The sequence below is a fragment of the Thermobia domestica genome, chromosome 17, assembly GCF_964235325.1.
Source record: "Thermobia domestica chromosome 17, izTheDome1.hap1.1, whole genome shotgun sequence".
Taxonomy (NCBI): domain Eukaryota; kingdom Metazoa; phylum Arthropoda; class Insecta; order Zygentoma; family Lepismatidae; genus Thermobia; species Thermobia domestica.
The window spans coordinates 130,839,201-130,857,520 of NC_137470.1; the positions used below are offsets into that span (position 1 = coordinate 130,839,201).

General features: G+C 35.3%; 1 protein-coding gene across 3 annotated transcripts in view; it reads left to right on the forward strand.

Moving 5' to 3' along the window:
* Window positions 1-18,320, forward strand: part of LOC145674339 (uncharacterized) — a 42,860-nt gene that overhangs the window by 15,123 nt on the left and 9,417 nt on the right. The window contains exons 2-3 of one of the 3 annotated variants that reach the window (XM_081744271.1): window positions 1,605-1,791; window positions 14,050-14,190. In XM_081744271.1, coding sequence (XP_081600397.1) covers window positions 14,056-14,190 — 135 coding nt within the window. In that variant the 5' untranslated portion in view covers window positions 1,605-1,791; window positions 14,050-14,055. Of the gene's footprint in view, window positions 1-1,604; window positions 1,792-12,887; window positions 12,963-14,049; window positions 14,191-18,320 lie in introns of those variants that run through there. The other 2 variants (XM_081744273.1, XM_081744272.1) reach the window with 2 other exon arrangements.

Below are 18,320 nucleotides of genomic sequence, written 5' to 3' on the forward strand. Positions count from 1 at the left end.
CACATTCTTTTTGATGTCCGTAATCGGTATCGAGTTCTGGTTTCTGTACTCGGTAGAACTAGCATTTAGCGTTCTGGGTTCAAAATCGGTGAAATCCCGGGTTCAAGTCCTAGGATCGTCTATTTGTTTCGCGAACCATACATTATAAATCAGTGTTACTGGCGAAAAGGCAATTGTCCATCAGTTATCACTTATCCGACTAAATTTATCAAATTCCCTCTAAACACATTATTAAATAATATTGAACAACGTTATTAAATTAATAACGTACTGAATAATATTTCAAAATTCTCATACATTTCACACGATGCGTGGATGGTATTGGGACGCAGATTATTGAAACATATTCTGTAGTTGGTAACCCTGCTGCCTAGAGATGTTTGGGTGTTAGTTTTATCTGTGGCCACGACCCACTCACCGCTCTGTTGACCTATAATACAATTACAAGCCGGGATTCCGAATAAATAGAATTCACTGGTCTTATCTACTCACTATTAAACCCGTTGCATTTCAACTAAGAAACTATAGTCACAAAACACACTAGTCGCACTATATTTCACTTTCCAGATTGTACTTGTCACTCCAAACTCAAAATTTGAAACTGTCTAACTCTCGGTTGTCGTCCGTATTTATACTACGTGTCCTCGGTGCGTAGATCATATTCGAAAACTCGCGAAAAAACTTGAATCTTCCAAACAAACGATCAGGCAGCAGAATTTTTCCGGAACAAGCTCTAGTTCTGCTATTCGCTACGAGATGGAACTGTACACTATGACTAACCAAGCAATTCTTCTGCTGACCACAATATGGCGCTTGCGTCACAGTATGTTGATATTATGAGCTAGCTCGGTCTTGGCCCTTGGTACGTAGTGTAGTAGAGAAGTTGGTATCGTCCTTATGTTAAAAAGTTTGGAGATCCCCGATGTAGATGAAATGTATTCGTAGCATGCTTAATTGATTGCAGAAAACCCCTTCTCGCTATCTATTACCATTTTTGTTCTATAGTGATAATATGATTGATTTCTACCACTTCCGGCTTTATCACTTCTACCAATGCACTCAGTTCCGTACTTTGGATCCTCTACATCCTAGTCAAAATAGATGGTAGTCCATTAAGTAGTACTTGAGATTTTTTGTCTCCGAGATGGACATACACACGAATACACGGATAGATAGGGTCAGTATATAAAGGAGGTTTGGTAAAACTCTTTAAAAAGGCTTGAATTTTACTTGCGATGACTCATAATCAAATTCATTAAACACTATAATGTAGCTGGGAGTGGGAAATTCTCTGTGAAGAAGTTTCAACCTTATACAAATGTCGTTTTGTCCAAGTAATCTATCATTGTAATATTCTTGTAGCTACCATTTCTCTAAACATTGTGATCCCTTCCAAAGTTGCACATTGAAATGCTGTTGTCTCGATCAATCCTTCTTTTATTATTTGTTATTGTTATTATTTGTGTTTGTTATTGCTCTTTTAAAGCCTTAAGTATGCAGTCTATTGCTCATTCTTGTCCATTCAAGTATTGTTCCTTCATTTAAAATCTGGTATTTATTTTAAATTCGCTTTGTTGTCACCCAACTTGAATATTATTTTTCAGGGTAAGAGTGTCCATTTTGGTTCAAATGGAAAAAGTTTTCAAAATAAGACGAAGCAAACAGTAGTAGAAAAGTCCAGTAAGACATCTAGAAAGACGCGTTCAGAAACCTACTGATTGCTGTTTGGAACTTCAAAGGCTTTCGATCCCAGCCAAGCTATCTACAAGGAAATCAAAAGCTGAGTCCAAGGTATTTTTTTTTTCTTTCTTAAGGTTTGAACTATGGTAAATGGCCTAATAAAAGCACGATAATAACTAGAGATCTGGATTTTTCCAATAAAAATAAATTCCGAAAATTCAGCATTGGCAATGGTAAATAAAATCTTAATTATGTTCTATAGAGTATAGATTAAAGAAGATTGGAGGTAAGTGCAAATAAAACAATCACGTAAAAACGTTCATGTAAACGCGAATGAAAAACATGTTAAGATAATTATTTCACGTTAAACTCTTCTAGAAAGAAGTAGTAAATTACTCATCACGCGTTCGAATCGCAACGACCATCTGTTAGATGTATTATTAGAATAAAAAACTGAGGTGTAATTTATAGGTGAAAAAGAAGTTCCAAAGGCTTTCTTATTTTAATAATACTAATCCTGATGAAAATTGCTGTTGTAGTTCAGATCACGTGGAGTAATTTACTTCCTGTTTTTATTTATTTATTTATTTATAGAAGAAAGAAGCTGAAATAATAGTTTATATAGATGAATTAAGATTAAATATTAAATTTGAGAGCTCTTTTCGCTGGTTTATTAATCTTCCATAGGCACGAACTGTGTGGGTCTTGTTTTGGTTCTAAAACGTACAACAACATGGAATATTTATAGAGAAATTAAAGAAAAATTTAGGAAATCTTTGTAATTAACAGTACTCCAGCATATTTTGTACACTAAAAATTAATGCCAATTTTATTTTTACGTTAAGAATTGAGTTTGACGATTTTGATCTTTCTAGTGTAGGAAGACTCTTAAAAGATGAAATGAAATCTTTTAGTTTTACGTTCCGTGATTCTGTCCTATAGGCTAAAGGAGACTGTAGTGATAAGAATGAAGAATGAATGAAATATTGGAATGAAGAAGGTGGGAGAAAACAAAAGAACCCATGCAAATGGTATTTGTCCACCACAAAGCCTGCTTGGCGCGTATGCCGTATGAAGTGTTTCTCCACTATCCTTGTTTATCTTTATACCCTCCGTCGCTGACACCTCTGCTATCTACGGACGCTTCCATTACTACCCCCTGCTATGATCCTTTCTGAACCGGTTTCATAGCACTCGTGCTTTGTAGTGGGCACCTAGCAAAGAATTTATTGGTGTTTTTTACCTTGGTTCTTGATTTATACCCAGCCCTCTTTAAGTCGATCTGCACCAAGTAGTGCAACACCTACCTTAAGAAACATTTTCTAAGATAGTAAGAATGCATTTCGTGCTAGCAGAGGATAAATTTTGTGAATGTAAGTGTGCCCGCCTAAAATAGGGTAGTGCCATAATTAACGCAACTTACCCTAACCTATCAGCCATGACTGGCAATGCCTTCGGCACGCGATTTGTAATTTTTCGTCTTATAAACTCCTCATTACCAGTAAGTCCATTTTATGGGGAGGAGGAAGGTGCAATTTCTATATTTTTTTCGACACATTCAAATAGACGTTATAGACATTCTTTCTTGTTTGTGATTCCATTTCGGAAAACGGCTTACCCATTTGAAATGCATCTTGAGATATACTTAGTTTTTACCTTAAGATTTTCATGTCACATTGATTAAGAGGAGGGAACCGAAGGTCTCAGAGTTCGTATCCCAGTCCAGTCATGCACATTTTCACTCTGTGTAACATTGAATTCGCATCTATAGAGGAATTGGTGTGTTAAGAATGAGGTTTTCCTCCATTCGTTATGAAACTAAAAAGTTTGGTGGTAAATGAATGAGAGAAAGAAACAAAAAAAAAAAAAATAAAAAAATAAAATAAAATAAAATAAATAAATCGCAGATTAAATTTGTATGAAGTTGCTGCAGATTTAGTTTTAGTAAGCTATTGCATCGAAATAGTAAATGTGCTCAGGTTAGGTTGTTTCATTCTACTCTAATTTTCACATTTGATGTTTCAGATTACCTTGACTCCTTTCTAGATTGGCTTCATCGATGTCTTTTTTTTTATCTCTTAAAAAAAAAGTCAATGATTGTATTCGTTCAGTATAGTACATTTACGTAACTTTATTTTGTGTTAAGACGCATGGAGATGTTCTGACAAGCTAGAAAACGTCTAGTCATCCTCCTTAACGTGCCTTGAATGCTATTTGATTCTAGTGACTATTCCTTTTTGTCATACCTATGTAGAATTCTTTGCAATGCACATTGTACGTTGTTAACTTCTGATGATGATACGCGATCAGAAAAGTAATATTTACAATGGCCAAAATGGTGTTGAAATTCGGTTTTCGATTTTGATAATTTTAATATAATTATTGAAATTATCACTTTTAATGTGGACGTTTTAGACCTGATTGTTCTTTGTTTGTTCTTGTTTGAAGCAGATTTTTGTTTGTTTAATTAATCTATCTAAATTAAAACCCCTTTGTTTCGAAAATTAATAATGCTTTCACATTGCTTGTTTACTTCCTCTTTTTTCGAAACTCTTCTCAACACAGTAAAGAAAAAGTGTTTTCAAACACTGGCTTTGGTCATATAAGAATCTGACCATTTTTGACGTTCCAGATTGAAATGGCAACACTGTTATGATTCGATTGTCATTTGTCTGGGAGACAAATGATGGGCGTAGTATGTTCCTGAACAGTGTAGCGATCGTGTTGACATATTCACATTCTCGTATTACAGTGTGTGTGGTCTGTTAAAGTGAGGTGCGTGTGTCATATCGCTGTAGACATTGCTTACTCCTGCAGAACAGCGTCTTACCATCATCAAGTTTCAGGTGACACGAGGCTTAAATGTACGTCAGGTCACAAAGAACTACGTGACGCGTGTGGTGATATTGCTGTCCCTTATGAGACGGATGCGAAATAGACTGCAGCACTTGAGACAAGGTGCCAGTCGGCAGACAAAGAACATGGTGGGGCCATGTTCCAACGACGACAGATCAACATCGTGTATAGTGAACTGGCTAATGAACTAAATATTTCATCTGTGTCAGCGTACCACATGCTAACAGACGATCTCGTTATGCGTATGATTGCAGCTAGATAGGTAGCACATGTCCTGATGAACGTGAAAAACTGAGAACGATGGGAATATACACGCTTACATTTTGAACATTCTGCGCAGCATTGTTGATTTTCTTCACCGCATTATTGGACTTGACGAAACACATGGGAGATCATGCAGACCAGAATTGAAAAGGCAGTCCAGTGAATGGCGGTATTCGGCGTCCCTACGAACTTTAAACGTCAAACAAGAGCCAACAATCGTTAAGGTCATGATGGTAATGTCCTAGAACCCGAAGGCATTATCATCCCACATCAAATAGCGCCAGGGGTTACCGTATATTTAAGTACTATGCCTCGTACCTGAGTCACCATTTTCTGCTAGCAGTACGACGCAAATGACCATACCTCCTGCAATCTGGACCAATTCTGCGTTATGGCAACGCCAGATACACAGCCCACGTTATACAGATGCTCTTAGAATGGTCAGGAGGTAGTGGTCCCTATGATATTGGTTTGTTGCCAAAAGTTAAAGAACGACTTTGGGGACAATTTTTCCATGATATTTCCAGCATTGTCCATGCCATAGGGAGATCTCTCCATTCCCTCTCACAAACAGGGGCTTTCAGTGATTTACATCTGCCATATATCTGGAAACGTGTTCACCAGGTAGGCGGGGACTACATCGAGGTAGTACCGTGTGCGTGGGTTTTCTCGGGTTCTCCCGTTTCCTCCCACTTTCTTCATTCCACCATTTCATTCATTATTCATCATCACCGCCTCCTTTAGCCTAACCGGCATTACCGTGGGACGTTAAACTTAAAGATTTCATTTCATTTTTTACATCGAGGTAGTGTAAGATGTTCACATGCGAGTAATACATTTCCTTTTTATTTCCCAGATATGTTTTCACTTCAGTCTAAATTACCCTCGTAATTACATGCGTTAGGTTTTTCTAAATATGGACGTTAGGGGTTTGTTGCCTTCTCTGTAAATTTTGAAGTCGAAATACTACTTTTTGATTCGCGTTCTGAAGTAGATTTTAGGTTTTGATGATTGTTGTTGGAGTCATTAAAAACCTCTCACAAAATTTTAAGTTACTGGAAAGCGTGGTGTTTTAGTTGTGTAAGTCATATTTAACTTGTTCAAGTATTGATTTGAGTGTACTATATATGTTACAACATAGCTATTTATGTATTATTTGGCTTATTATTCATGGAGTTGTTTAGGCGACTTTTTACATATTAGTGTGCACCGAACATTCAACTTTCAGGTTGTCGCAGCTGGCGCGATTAATAAAGTCAATGTGAAGAAATAGAATTTGTCTTTAGGTCAAATTATACGCTGGACAAGTTTTATTTTCTAGTAGTGACGCTAAGTACTAACTAACCAATTTTGTTTTAAAAGCTCCATAGACCCACTCTCAACTTGCATATTTTTATGACAGTCTTATCCAGTATTAAAACAAAGAGATATGGATTGTTATCTGCTTTATGTAGATATGGTCGAAACTTAACGCTGCTTAGAACGGGAGAAGGGAGAAAAATCTGCTGTCATCTTCCAAGTAGTCTCCTTATACAGCGACACATTTTGCTTATAGAATGTGCCAATATTTTGTTTGAACAACCCTCATAATAGTGAGCAGTGTTTCTCCAGGCACACTTTCGGGAGGACTTTGCCCTCCCATATAAAGTTGAAAAAACACCCCCATTTGTTTTCCGGATTTAAGATGAATTTGATAGCTCTCTTGACGAGCACGTCCTTTAGGAGATAATGTTCTAGTGCAGCTTTGTTACATTTTGAATGCTTCTCACCTGGATTAAATTTTCTGGAAGAAAGCGTGGCAGATTCTTTTTGTCATGCTTTCTAGGTCGTTGCTCTCACTGAAATCGCACGAACACGTGACGGACTGGAAAATCACTTTCGAATGTAAATCAACTTCTGGTATACAGTTGGTAGTTCCGTTTAATACATAAAGTAATATTTGAAACTGACGTATTAATGTAGGTGTAGTTTTAATTGATTGAGACAGAACCTACTGTTTAAAAATCGGAACCATTACTCCAGTGTGGTCCTGGGCAAATACCCACATTCACAACCGGGAACCGCTCACAAAAATGACCATGTTAGTCACGAAGAGGCATTCTGAGATTTAACGATTACCATAATAGATATTACTTCTTCTTACAACACTCATTAGAAATTTTTGTATATCCTATACAATTCCTTAAATAACACATATTGCTACTATATCATTAACATTTTATATTTTGACAGTTCCTGACGTCTTAGTCATCGTCGGGTCCGTAGCAAATGTATCAATCGAAATTTCAGTAAGTTGCCTGTTTGGACAGTCCCGATCCGATTTCCGTGGAGATGGTTGCCTCGTACACGAAACCCGAGGATTGTTTAAGATTCCAGTTGAAGCAAGTGTTGTTAACCACAGGTTTGTTTTAGGGGACACAGGTTGCAACCATGAGATTATTTGGGAAAATAATTTTCATAGGAAATGGTACAGTCAAACCAGAGAATGGTAAATTTCGTGAGGAAAGAATGTTTTGGGTGACAGATGGTAAATTTGAAGGGTAGAATGATAAAATTGAAAATTGCGCCCAACTGCTTGGGGGACTGGGTCGCCTACTTAAGCAATAGATCCTGTCTCATGCAGTCTAATGCTGAAATGGGGCGTTAACTTGGTCTCTGAAAGTTAGGGAACAGTGGGGTACTTTTTAGGTAGCCCAATTTCTACAACTTAAAAGGGAAAAGGCCTCTTTGCCACTAAAATGGTCTGTGATTCCCTATATTTTGTTTACAGTAAACTTATCGAATTACACTTTTTTAAGAATAACCATGATAATATAAAGGAGACATTTTTATATACTTTCGACTCATCTAAATAAAGCAGAATTTGAAATTCATATTTTATTTCTCAGTAAGTCGATTGGTATTTTGTTTAAGTGCCACCTGTATTTCTTACAATTTCGACTGATTGCTTCCTATTTTCTAAATAAGATTTGAATAATTTGAGACAGTTTCAGCGTATACCGCAATGCTTTCTTTTTTTATTTTTTAAAGAAGTATCTTACGGTTTATTACATCAACCACCGTACTCGGAATGTAAAAAATATCGAATACTTGTAATATGTCATTTGATCATTTTAGTATATGGTGTATTAAGCTATAGGTAGTGGTTTGGGTGCCTTTTGTTAGGCATAGAGCCGTGATGCCCGTTCGTTATATTCTGACGTATGAGAAAATCCAGTAGTCTGCCCTTTATTAGATGTTGAAATATTTTACTGAAAGCCGGTAGCAGTGAGATTGGTCTGCAATTTTGGATGGATGTGGAGTCTCTCTTCTTGTATATTGATCTTGCGCTGTTGTAAGAACATCAGAAAACACACAATTTTTTAAACATGGATTGAATAAATACGTTAGATGCGATGTCAAAGACAGTTTACATACTTTCATTATTTTTGTCGGTAGTTAATCGTTTGTCAACTTCGTTTCCTGCAATTTACTAATTTGATGCAGTTGCTGGATTCGGAAATTAATGTTTGATACTGAAAGGAAGATTTTGTGTACTCAAATGGCCAAATCAAGGAAACTTTTGCCTTAAATTTTCGTTTTAAAAAAAGTCCTATGACAATATACTGCTTCGAAAATTTCATTTGGTTAAGAAAAGAATAGTGCTACATACTTCATTGCATGGTTAAAACTTAAATACACTTTGCACTGAGAAAAACCAGAAAGGCTATTACTCACCGCAAAAAAATATGTAGCAGAATTTTCTTTTACATGCAACAGGTAGCGCTTTCGGAAGATGCAACTTCCTTCTTCAGCCTGTGGTAGACTTCAAAAAGGATAAAAAGCATGAAGGAAGGTTAAAAGATTAGGCTATGTAAAAAAAACAAATCTGTCAAACATTAGAACACACGGGAATAGAAACTCACTGACATTGTACACTGCTGTTTACTGTTTTCTGTTCTTGCTTTCCAAATGGTGAAAGTATGTAGTGAAAATATTACTCCAAATAGGATTTATTTCTCTTCTATCCAGGTTAAGTGAGGGCCTTTCTTTGTGAATATAATATGATTCTTTAACCTTCCTCCATGTTTTTTATACTTTTTGAAGTCTACCACAAACTGAGGAAGGAAGTTGCATCTTCCGAAAGCGATACCTGTTGCATGTAAAAGAAAATTCTGCTACATATTTTTTGCGGTGATTAATAGCATTTTTTTCTCATTGAATATAATTACCGCTCGCAATATTGTGACACTTGGCACTGGTTTTGCAAGTATGTAATACCATGAGAATGAACAATACTGTTCAAATGGAGTATTATTATTATTATTAGTAGTATTAGTATTAGTATTATTATTATTATGAAACCACTACGCAGTATCTTAAGTTAATTTGAATGGTATTTTGATGATGATGATGACGGAAATGATTATTTTATAACGAAAATGATTATTTTATTTATTTATTTATTTATTTGTTTGTTTGTTTATTTGGAACGACTATATTTTTATCCGTATAAATTTGAAAATTAGACCGAATAATCGATAAAATATATTGTTTATGAACACTAATTGATACAGTTATCGATATATAACATACAAAGCACCTACCGGGAGACATTTTAAAGGAATTCCTCACTTGTTGTGAATATTTATCTTTTACAGTGTACTGTTATGTAGTTTAATACTGGCTCGAGGAGATAATTATAATATTAAAAGCTTGCTTTTAACATTTGTTTAATTAATGCGCATTATTCGCTTTTAAGTGACTTTTTAGGAAAGGGGTATACCTTAGTCCAGTGTGAATAATTTCCAGTTAAACTTTTGTTATCAGAAATCGATTTCTACTTTCAGGCGTAAATCAAATACATACATACATTTCATACAGATCACTAGTATAAGTTCAGCACAGATGCTATGTGAGACGTAGATTTACAATTTAAGATGGAATTCGAACCATTGTGCTGCGTTCAGAATGCAAGGTTGTCCCACCGGGAATTGAACTTGGGAAGTTGACCTTTTTATTGTGAGAATTGTCTGTACAATGTGCTAGGAAACTATCTGACCAAAGTGTAAGGGATTATAGAAAGTGCCAAAATAAACTTTACTGACATACAATATGGGTCTGGAGTTACCGAGGTTAAGTGCTAGTGAAGGAGACGGATCGGAAAGGTAAAATCAAGGACAGGCTATTTTTTATCAAAAAAATTGCATTGATTTTGTCTCTTTTTCTAGCCAACTGTGTAAAATATCATTAACAAACTGTATAATACAAATTACGGAAAAAAAAAAAAGTTTTCACAGTCTGCTTCTGTGTGCATCAGAGCTTCTTTAATTTTAACTGTAGCTTCCTCTTGGCTACCATGGTTACATTCTTGTCTTTAGAACAAGAGAACCGAATTAGATCCCGGTTGAAGTGCATATAGTTCGGGTACCGTCTTAAAATAACGTCTTATACAGCCTTGGTTCTAAAAAGGGCGAATAAATTTCAGATAATGGTATAGCTCCGCTGTGGTTTTTTGATTAACATAAATGAATGTAGCGCGGAAACTTGAATTCCAACATTGGAAAAAGGATGTTAAAAAAAATCATTAAAACGAATATTCAATCGCATGATCATTTTCTGAATTTAAGGATATGTTTGTATATTTCATTCTTCTTTTATTTCTGTAGAAGAACGAACAAAACAGCTAATATCCCTGGTACTTTCGTTGCATTAACATGATGTAATTAAAGGAATCATGAAATACACGTGTAAGTGTTACCAGTTACATTGAAACTTTTTCTTCAGTAAATAAAATACGTAATTATCCAACAGTTTATATATATTTAAAAAAAAAAAAAAAAAAAAAAAAACGAGAGACTTCAGATCTCTAATATTCCACACGAAAAAATGTTACTCGTTTTACGTTACTAAAAACATTTTTCTTATTTTTGTGTTCGATTTATCGGAATTTGTATATTTCGTTTTGAAGAAATACATATTAAGTTTTCTTCCTTTTTAGTTGTTAATAAAACGAGAATTCTAATATTTGCATCAAGAATAGCAGTTACGCTATGTACAGGGAGTCCATAAAGTCCTGCAGGAAAGTAAAACTCTATAACTTGGAAACTACGTAATGTATTAACAAATACTTTTTGGTGTACTTACAGAAAGGTTCAAAGTTTTGTTTCAGCTAGTTAAGGTTCATCGCCAAACCTCCAATTGTGCACCATTCACGTCCAAACACACTTGCAGTTTTTTTGGGGAACCAAGAATTCCGTGTTGGTAGTGCTCGTCTGAAATGTTCAAAATCACATCAGTTATTTTGTTCTTGAGATCGTGCAGAGTAGCTGGCTTCTGCGAATACACTTTGGTCTTCACGTGTCCCCACAGCCAGTACTTACAAGGCGACAAGTCTGGTGATATTGCAGGCTAAGGTGTGGGTCCTCTTCGGCCAATCCATCTCTCCTTAAATTCTTCGTTAGGAAAGTGTCGAACTTGAAGGGCATAGTGCGGCGGTGCCCCATCCTGTTGCATGTGGACCTCATTAAGGATGCCTAACCTAGTAAGTTTTGGCAAAAGGAATGTCTGTAGCATGTTCAGATAATTGTTACCATTTACCGTCTCTTCCTCGAAGAAAAAAGGGCCGATAATGTGGTCCATTGAAACAGCACACCACACATTGATTTTGGGACTACCCCGCTTGTGCTCCTCGAATTCACGTGGATTTTCCACCCCCCAAATTTGGCACTTGTGCCTGTTCGCTTTTCCCGACACATGAAATGTGGCTTCATCTGAAAGCAGAAATCGAGACAGAAGGTCACCATCATCTTGTAAGCGGGTAAGCATTGACTCACAGAATCCCATTCTCATGTAACAGTCTTCCTTTGTCAGCTCGTGCACAAATTTTAACTTATAGGACCGGACCTTCAAATTCTTGCGTACGATCTTTTGTAACGTTGATTTTCATATTCCCAGTTCCAATGACCTATGTTTAAGCGACTTCATTGGACTCCTGGCCTTCCACTGCGTGGTATATCTGACACACTCCCGTTTTTTTGAACTTCTCGTACCACCTCTTGATACTTGTTTCTGCTGGGGGCGTTTCCCATATGTTGTTTGGAACTTTCTCCGCACTAAAACGCAAGATATTAATTCCGCAAACCACAAAACACATTGTGCCTTTTCTTTAATAGACGCCATCTTAAGTCACGTGATTTCCAGCGCAAATGTCATCGAGCATTGTGGCCAGAACAAAACTTTAAACTTCCCTTCTTCCAACCCCAAAAATTTATACACTTAAACGCAACGGTTTCCAAGTTATAGAGTTTTACTTTCCTGCAGGATTTTATGGACTCCCTGTATTATTATTTCAGATTACATGAGTTAAAAATAATCTTAAGCACGCTTCGGGAAGAAAGTGTAAATGTCATACTCTCATCGCTTTATGTCTTTCCTGTCCACCTCCATATTAGTTGAAAGACTGTCAACACTGATTTCAAAATTGAATCCTGTGTGTACCTTTACCTTAATCTTCTATAAGTAAAACGTAATGTGGACATTTCCTCGTATCTAACTCAGCTATATCAACAAATCAAGTTGTTTATAGACGTATTTACTCATTACAAACCAGCGACGCAACTAGGCTGGTTGTCGCCCGGGGCAAGAACTCGTCTTAGCGTCCCCTGACCAACCAAACCAAAACGCTCCCCGACTTCATCTCATATTTGCATCACACAGTAACTTGAAGTGGTAAAGCTTGATTTCAAAATTACAGTACGTAATTTAAGTTTTTAGTACAAGATAAAACACCAAACTAATTAGTATTTGATTACCAAATAATCTGAGAGTAGCATGGCATCTTAACGTATTCTTATCATAGTAACTGCAAATCACAATGTTTGTCGAGTTATAACGGGATGTGCATATGTGTAGAATGAATCAACAGTCTGTTGCTTTAGAATAGAATATTTAATTATGAGAAACATTCAAGGTGTTATCTCGAGTATTATACTCGGAAATTTTTGAAAATCTCTTAAATCGATGTAAGTTAAATGAAAACACAAAGTGGAACTAAAATTTAACTTTTTTTTTTTTTTTTTCTGGAAGGTTTTTGCAATGTTCTCAAGAAATAGCTTTGAAGCTATCTTGTGCTTTATGGATATGATGCTAAAGTTTGAGAGTTGTTCTGTTAAGTTTCTGAGGTAATTTTTTATTATCTTTAGTTTATTAAAACTCTTTTCCTTGCATTATAGTGAAAATAAATATTTGCCCATTTTTTCGCCCCACCAATCATACGCCTGGGGCACAAGCTGTTTGTCCCACCCCTTAGTTACGTCACTGTTACAAACTTAGCTTGTTAGATTGGCGTTATTTGAGCGAAACCACACAAGAACATGATGTAGTGAGTTTGCGCCTTTCGTAATTATTATAAAATATTTCTCGCTCCACAGATCTGCAGCACCGTCTACCCACATTGATATTGAGATCAAATAAAATGTATAATATAAATTAGCAATAATACGATTATACAAGTCTTTTGCAGTTTCTTATTTATTAACCTATAAGAAATTTACATTTTTAAAATTTTTATTTGTTTATTTATTTTTTTATTATTTTGTCAACTCTTGAGCATATGAAAACTTTGTTACATTACGATCGCAAACTATCAGTGAAAGCGCAACTTGCTCTTTGATACTCTAGCAAGTACGCCTGCTTCGACGAAAATATGTAAAGAAAAGGAATCATTATATACTTCGTCCTTGATTTTTATTTATGTCCTTTGTGAGGAATGAGGCTATATACAAGATAAGACCTACAACCTAAGTGGGTAGACTAGCGATCAGTTCTCAGATCATATTCGACTGTTGCTTTTTTTTTTTTTAAATCCTAAAACAAGGATCATTCAGATATTACTATCACAGTACTAACAACATGTAACTCCAATATTACCTGTAAATTTTCTAGAATTTATTGAAAACCTCATTTGACGTTGAATATTTATGGTAGAATTGGAAATAATAATTACTAATATTATTTTGACCTGCACATTCGTAGCAGTATGTAATTTAGCTCTCTTTAAAGTCTTGTTCGTACATGATTTAAATTTATTTTTAGAAGCATTATTTTGCATTTCCTCTAATGTTACATCTTTATAAGTTGGAAACGTTCCAGCATTTCAACAAGTTAATTGCAGCAACGGAAATACGTAAAATCAGACAATACATGTTCTGTCAATTTGTGTTTAATAGACAATTTCACGTATACTTATACAACATAATAATGTTTCAGATTGCGATGGAGGGAAAGGAAAAAAAACTTTCAAATCGTCGATGTACGTGTAAACGAAGTCTACCAGATGGAAGAATAGGTTTGAGACAAAGAAGAGTAGATCAGGTGAAGAGGAGATTGGAATTTAATGAAAGCTCTTATGTAAGTAATACATTTTACTTTAAGCTTCAGTAGAATATTTCAGCATATTTTGTATTAAAAATTGAATCCCAACCCCTGAACTCCCACAGGAAATCGAAACCATTTCCCCGGAACACTAATAACAACATAAGGAACGAAATTGTTGCATGAATACAAATCTTAACTCGGACTAAGCTTGGTATAAAAAAAATAAAAAAAAAGGTACTTACGAAGAAATCGTTCCTTGGGGAGCCTAAATATTTGTCATATGTTTCGGAACGCCACACTTGTTCCTTTTTCAGTGGCAAAGTAACAAGAATAAAAACATATAGGAGATAAAAGGTGTAAAATACAACGTAAAGGTTTGTTTTGCTCTGCTTGTGACATTTCATCCATTGTTTATTATTATTATTATTATTACCGTAATATTATTATGTATTCTGCCTTTTGGCAGGTCCTGGGACTGAAGAGTGTTTTTATTTATTTATTTTGATTGTTTTGTTTTTTGACGTGGTAACGTTTCTTCCACGTTTTTTGATTTTCAGCTTCCTCTTTTAACTCCCAATATTTTCCTTTGTCTCTCAATCCATTCTTTACGTTACATTTATTTAGTGGTATATATTCCTTGTTTTACTCCTTTTATGTTCTATCCGTTTTTATTCTTGTTACCTTGCCACTGAAGAAGGAACCAGCGTGGCGTTCCGAAACGTTTGGAAAGTATTTAATCTTCCTAAGGGAGGATTCATTGGTAAGTAGCCAATTTTTTTTGTTAATTTGGATCATCCTCTCATGCGCCCATATAATTTTAAGCTTCATTTAGTAATTGCCAAAATTTTCAACGGGAATTCTCACCTTTCTCAGTTGCGTTTTCATGTCAGCATCTCATCACATCACATGACATCAGTCATTATGTAGAAGTATCAAGCAAAAAGTAATAAAAGTATACACAAATAATAACTGAAACTAATCTGAATAATGTTCATTTCGTGTATTTCTTAACTTATATTTAATGTCCTTCCCGCGGGCACGCTTCGTCGGGGCTTAGGCTTTAGGCATTCTTCTCTTCAGGTTTTCCCATAGCTTCATAACTACAATGGAGTGTATATACAGTATATATATATTCTTTTTTTAATACAGTATAATTTTGTTAGTCACTAACACCTAAATCTATTATGTTTCTCTTTTTATTGGAACCCTATCATGTACTCTTCTACGAGGGGGAGTCCGAAAATGTTTCCCCAAGCGACTGTGGATAGAGATGGGGATGCAAGAAAGAAAAGAAAAAAAAATAGCATGTGCCATTAAAGATTAGACGTACTTTTATTTTCCCATCAAGTACCGCGTACATTGAGATATTTGTCATACCAGTCTATAAGCTTCAAAAACTCTACCAGGAAAAAATGTAGGACTCTGCATACGGAAGAAGCGTCGAATAGCTTCTGTGACTTCAGTATTGCTTCTAAAGCGCCTGCCGCCGAGAGACTTCTTCAAAGCCGGAAACAGTTGGAAGTCATTGGGTGAGAGATCAGGATTGTCTAGCGAACGGGCAAGGCGCTCCCACCCAAGAGTTGCAATATAATTTTGCGTTGCCGTCGCTGAGTGTGATCTCGCATTGTCATCCAACAATAGAACACCAGGCGGTTATGGACTTTTACTCCCTATACGCCACGTGCCCATTCATAGCGGACAACCGACGTACTTCCTTCTTTTGACCATGACGTCAAAACGCACCTTCTCTCTATAGCTACCAGTCTCAGACTAAAAGACACGTCTCTGTTTTGCGCAGGCGCAGCGACGGTGCCGTCTGCAGGATCGCGGGCAGACGATACCCACTTGTGTCTGGGTATGTTGCACGTGCAACCACTGTTTTTACTCCAATGCTGTTCGCTTTCCTAGGGAAAACGAGAGGGAAAACTTATTTTCGAACTCCCCCTTGTACGTTTCAGGGGTTTAAGCCTACATCGTGTTGGAAGACAATTATATCCAGCGCAGGATAAGATCCCCCCCCCCCCCAAAAAAAAAGAGAAACACGTTTAATTTAATTGTTAGTGCATTAACAAAATTGTACTATTATTGTAGTCGTAATCTTATATTTTGTTTCGAGTCGAATCTGATTTTCATTTTAGTTATATACACTTACGAAACATAGGGACAATCGGTCGAAAAAGTGTAAAAGCTTTCCTAGGTCAGCCATCTTTTCGGTTTTCTTTTTTTTTTCTTTCTTCATTCCACCATTTCATTCATTACTCATCATTACCGTCTCCTTTAGCCTAACCGGCATAAGCGTGGGACGTAAAACTCAAAGATTTCATTTTATTTCCAAACTAAAGTACGGTAGTAAACTCTATAGGAAATTGAACGCTTCATAAATGAATTATCACCAAAAACAACATCTGGTATAGATGGATTATCAGCAAATGTATTGAAACATACGAAATCAAATATATTAAAACCTTTATAGTATATATTTAACCTAAGCTTAAAAACAGGTGTATTTCCTGATGATTTTAAGACTGCTGTAATAAATCCTATATATAAAAAGGGCTCAAAGTCTGATCCTAATAACTATAGACCTTATCAATCCTCAGTAACTGTGCTAAACTGTTACAAAAATGTATAAAGAAAAGATTAGTTAATTTTCTTGAACAAAATAAATTCTTTTCTTCAATATGGATTTCAAAAAGGTAAAAGTACATCACATGCGTGTTGGTAGATATGGAATGAGGCTGTGGGCCTGCAAGGTTTTGAAATAATAGCACATACCGATATTAATAGGTTGCTAGGGATATACTGTGTAAACAGTTAATTGATATAATGGATGTAGCTTATGGAATCTAGATGAATATGGAATTACGATTGGTAATAGATATATATTGATTTGTTAAGACATGATTGCTAGATTGATCAGAAGATATTATAATGATGATATAGCATTATTTTGGTGACTAAAGTAATATTGACATGAATATCCATGTTAGGGTATTTGTGGAACATTATGGATATAATTAAGTGTGTTGCGTAGGCACACATTAAGAATAAAGGTATAGAAAAACTCACCAGTTGTGTAGATTTTCAAGATTACTAACAATACGGTATACAATTTAACAGAGATTGTTTGTAAAAATATTGATAAAGCTGAAAAAGTAATTGCAGTTTTCCTAGACTTAGCTAAAGCATTCGGCACAATATCACACATGGAATAAGGGGTATATCGCTATCTTGTTTTAACAGTTATTTGAAAGACAGAAAACAGGCCGTCCAAATAGGTAATTTTCAAAGCAATTATTCATATGTAAAACAAGGAGTCCCACAGGAACTGAATGGGGCTCAATATTATTTTTAATTTATATAAATGATTTGTGTAATTTAAAAATGGACGGACATATACAATCATTTGCTGATGACACCGCTCTTATATTTACTGATAAAACATGGACAGATGTATTCAAGAAAACTGAAGCAGAAATGAAGAAGGTAAAACAATGGCTTGTTAATCATCAGTTAGTATTAAATGCTGAAAAACCAGGTGTATAACGTTTTCGCCAACTTTAACAGGACGGCCGGAAAACATGTCACTAAAATTACGTTATTGTCAAAATACTGAAAATTGTAACTGTAGTCCTCTTATTACTGAAAACAAAGTAAAATACTTAGGTATATTTATTGATAAACATCTAAAATGGTCTTCTCACATTACACATATCGCCACAATACTAAGAAAATTATTATATAAATTTGTTCAATTACGAAACATTGTAAACATAAAAATATTACGTACTGTATATTATGCTCTTGTAAATAGTATACTTACATATGGTATATTGGGATGTTGCTTACCCTACTCATTTAAAATCTTTGATTGTTCAGCAAAATAATATTGTAAGAATATGTTTTAAAAAGGGACTTGAAAGTAGACTAGATAGACTCTATAACCAATTATCAGTGTTATCACTTTCAAAATTATATTTGCAGAAGGTATTAATATATATTAAAAAGAATAGAAACAAACGGGATGGGAAACATATGTATATAACCAGAAATGTAACAAACAAAAATTTAGAAATTAAAACAACGAGTAAATCTATAACACTATACCAAACATATTACAGAACTCCGGAGATCTGTAATGAACTTCCACTCCGAATCAAAGA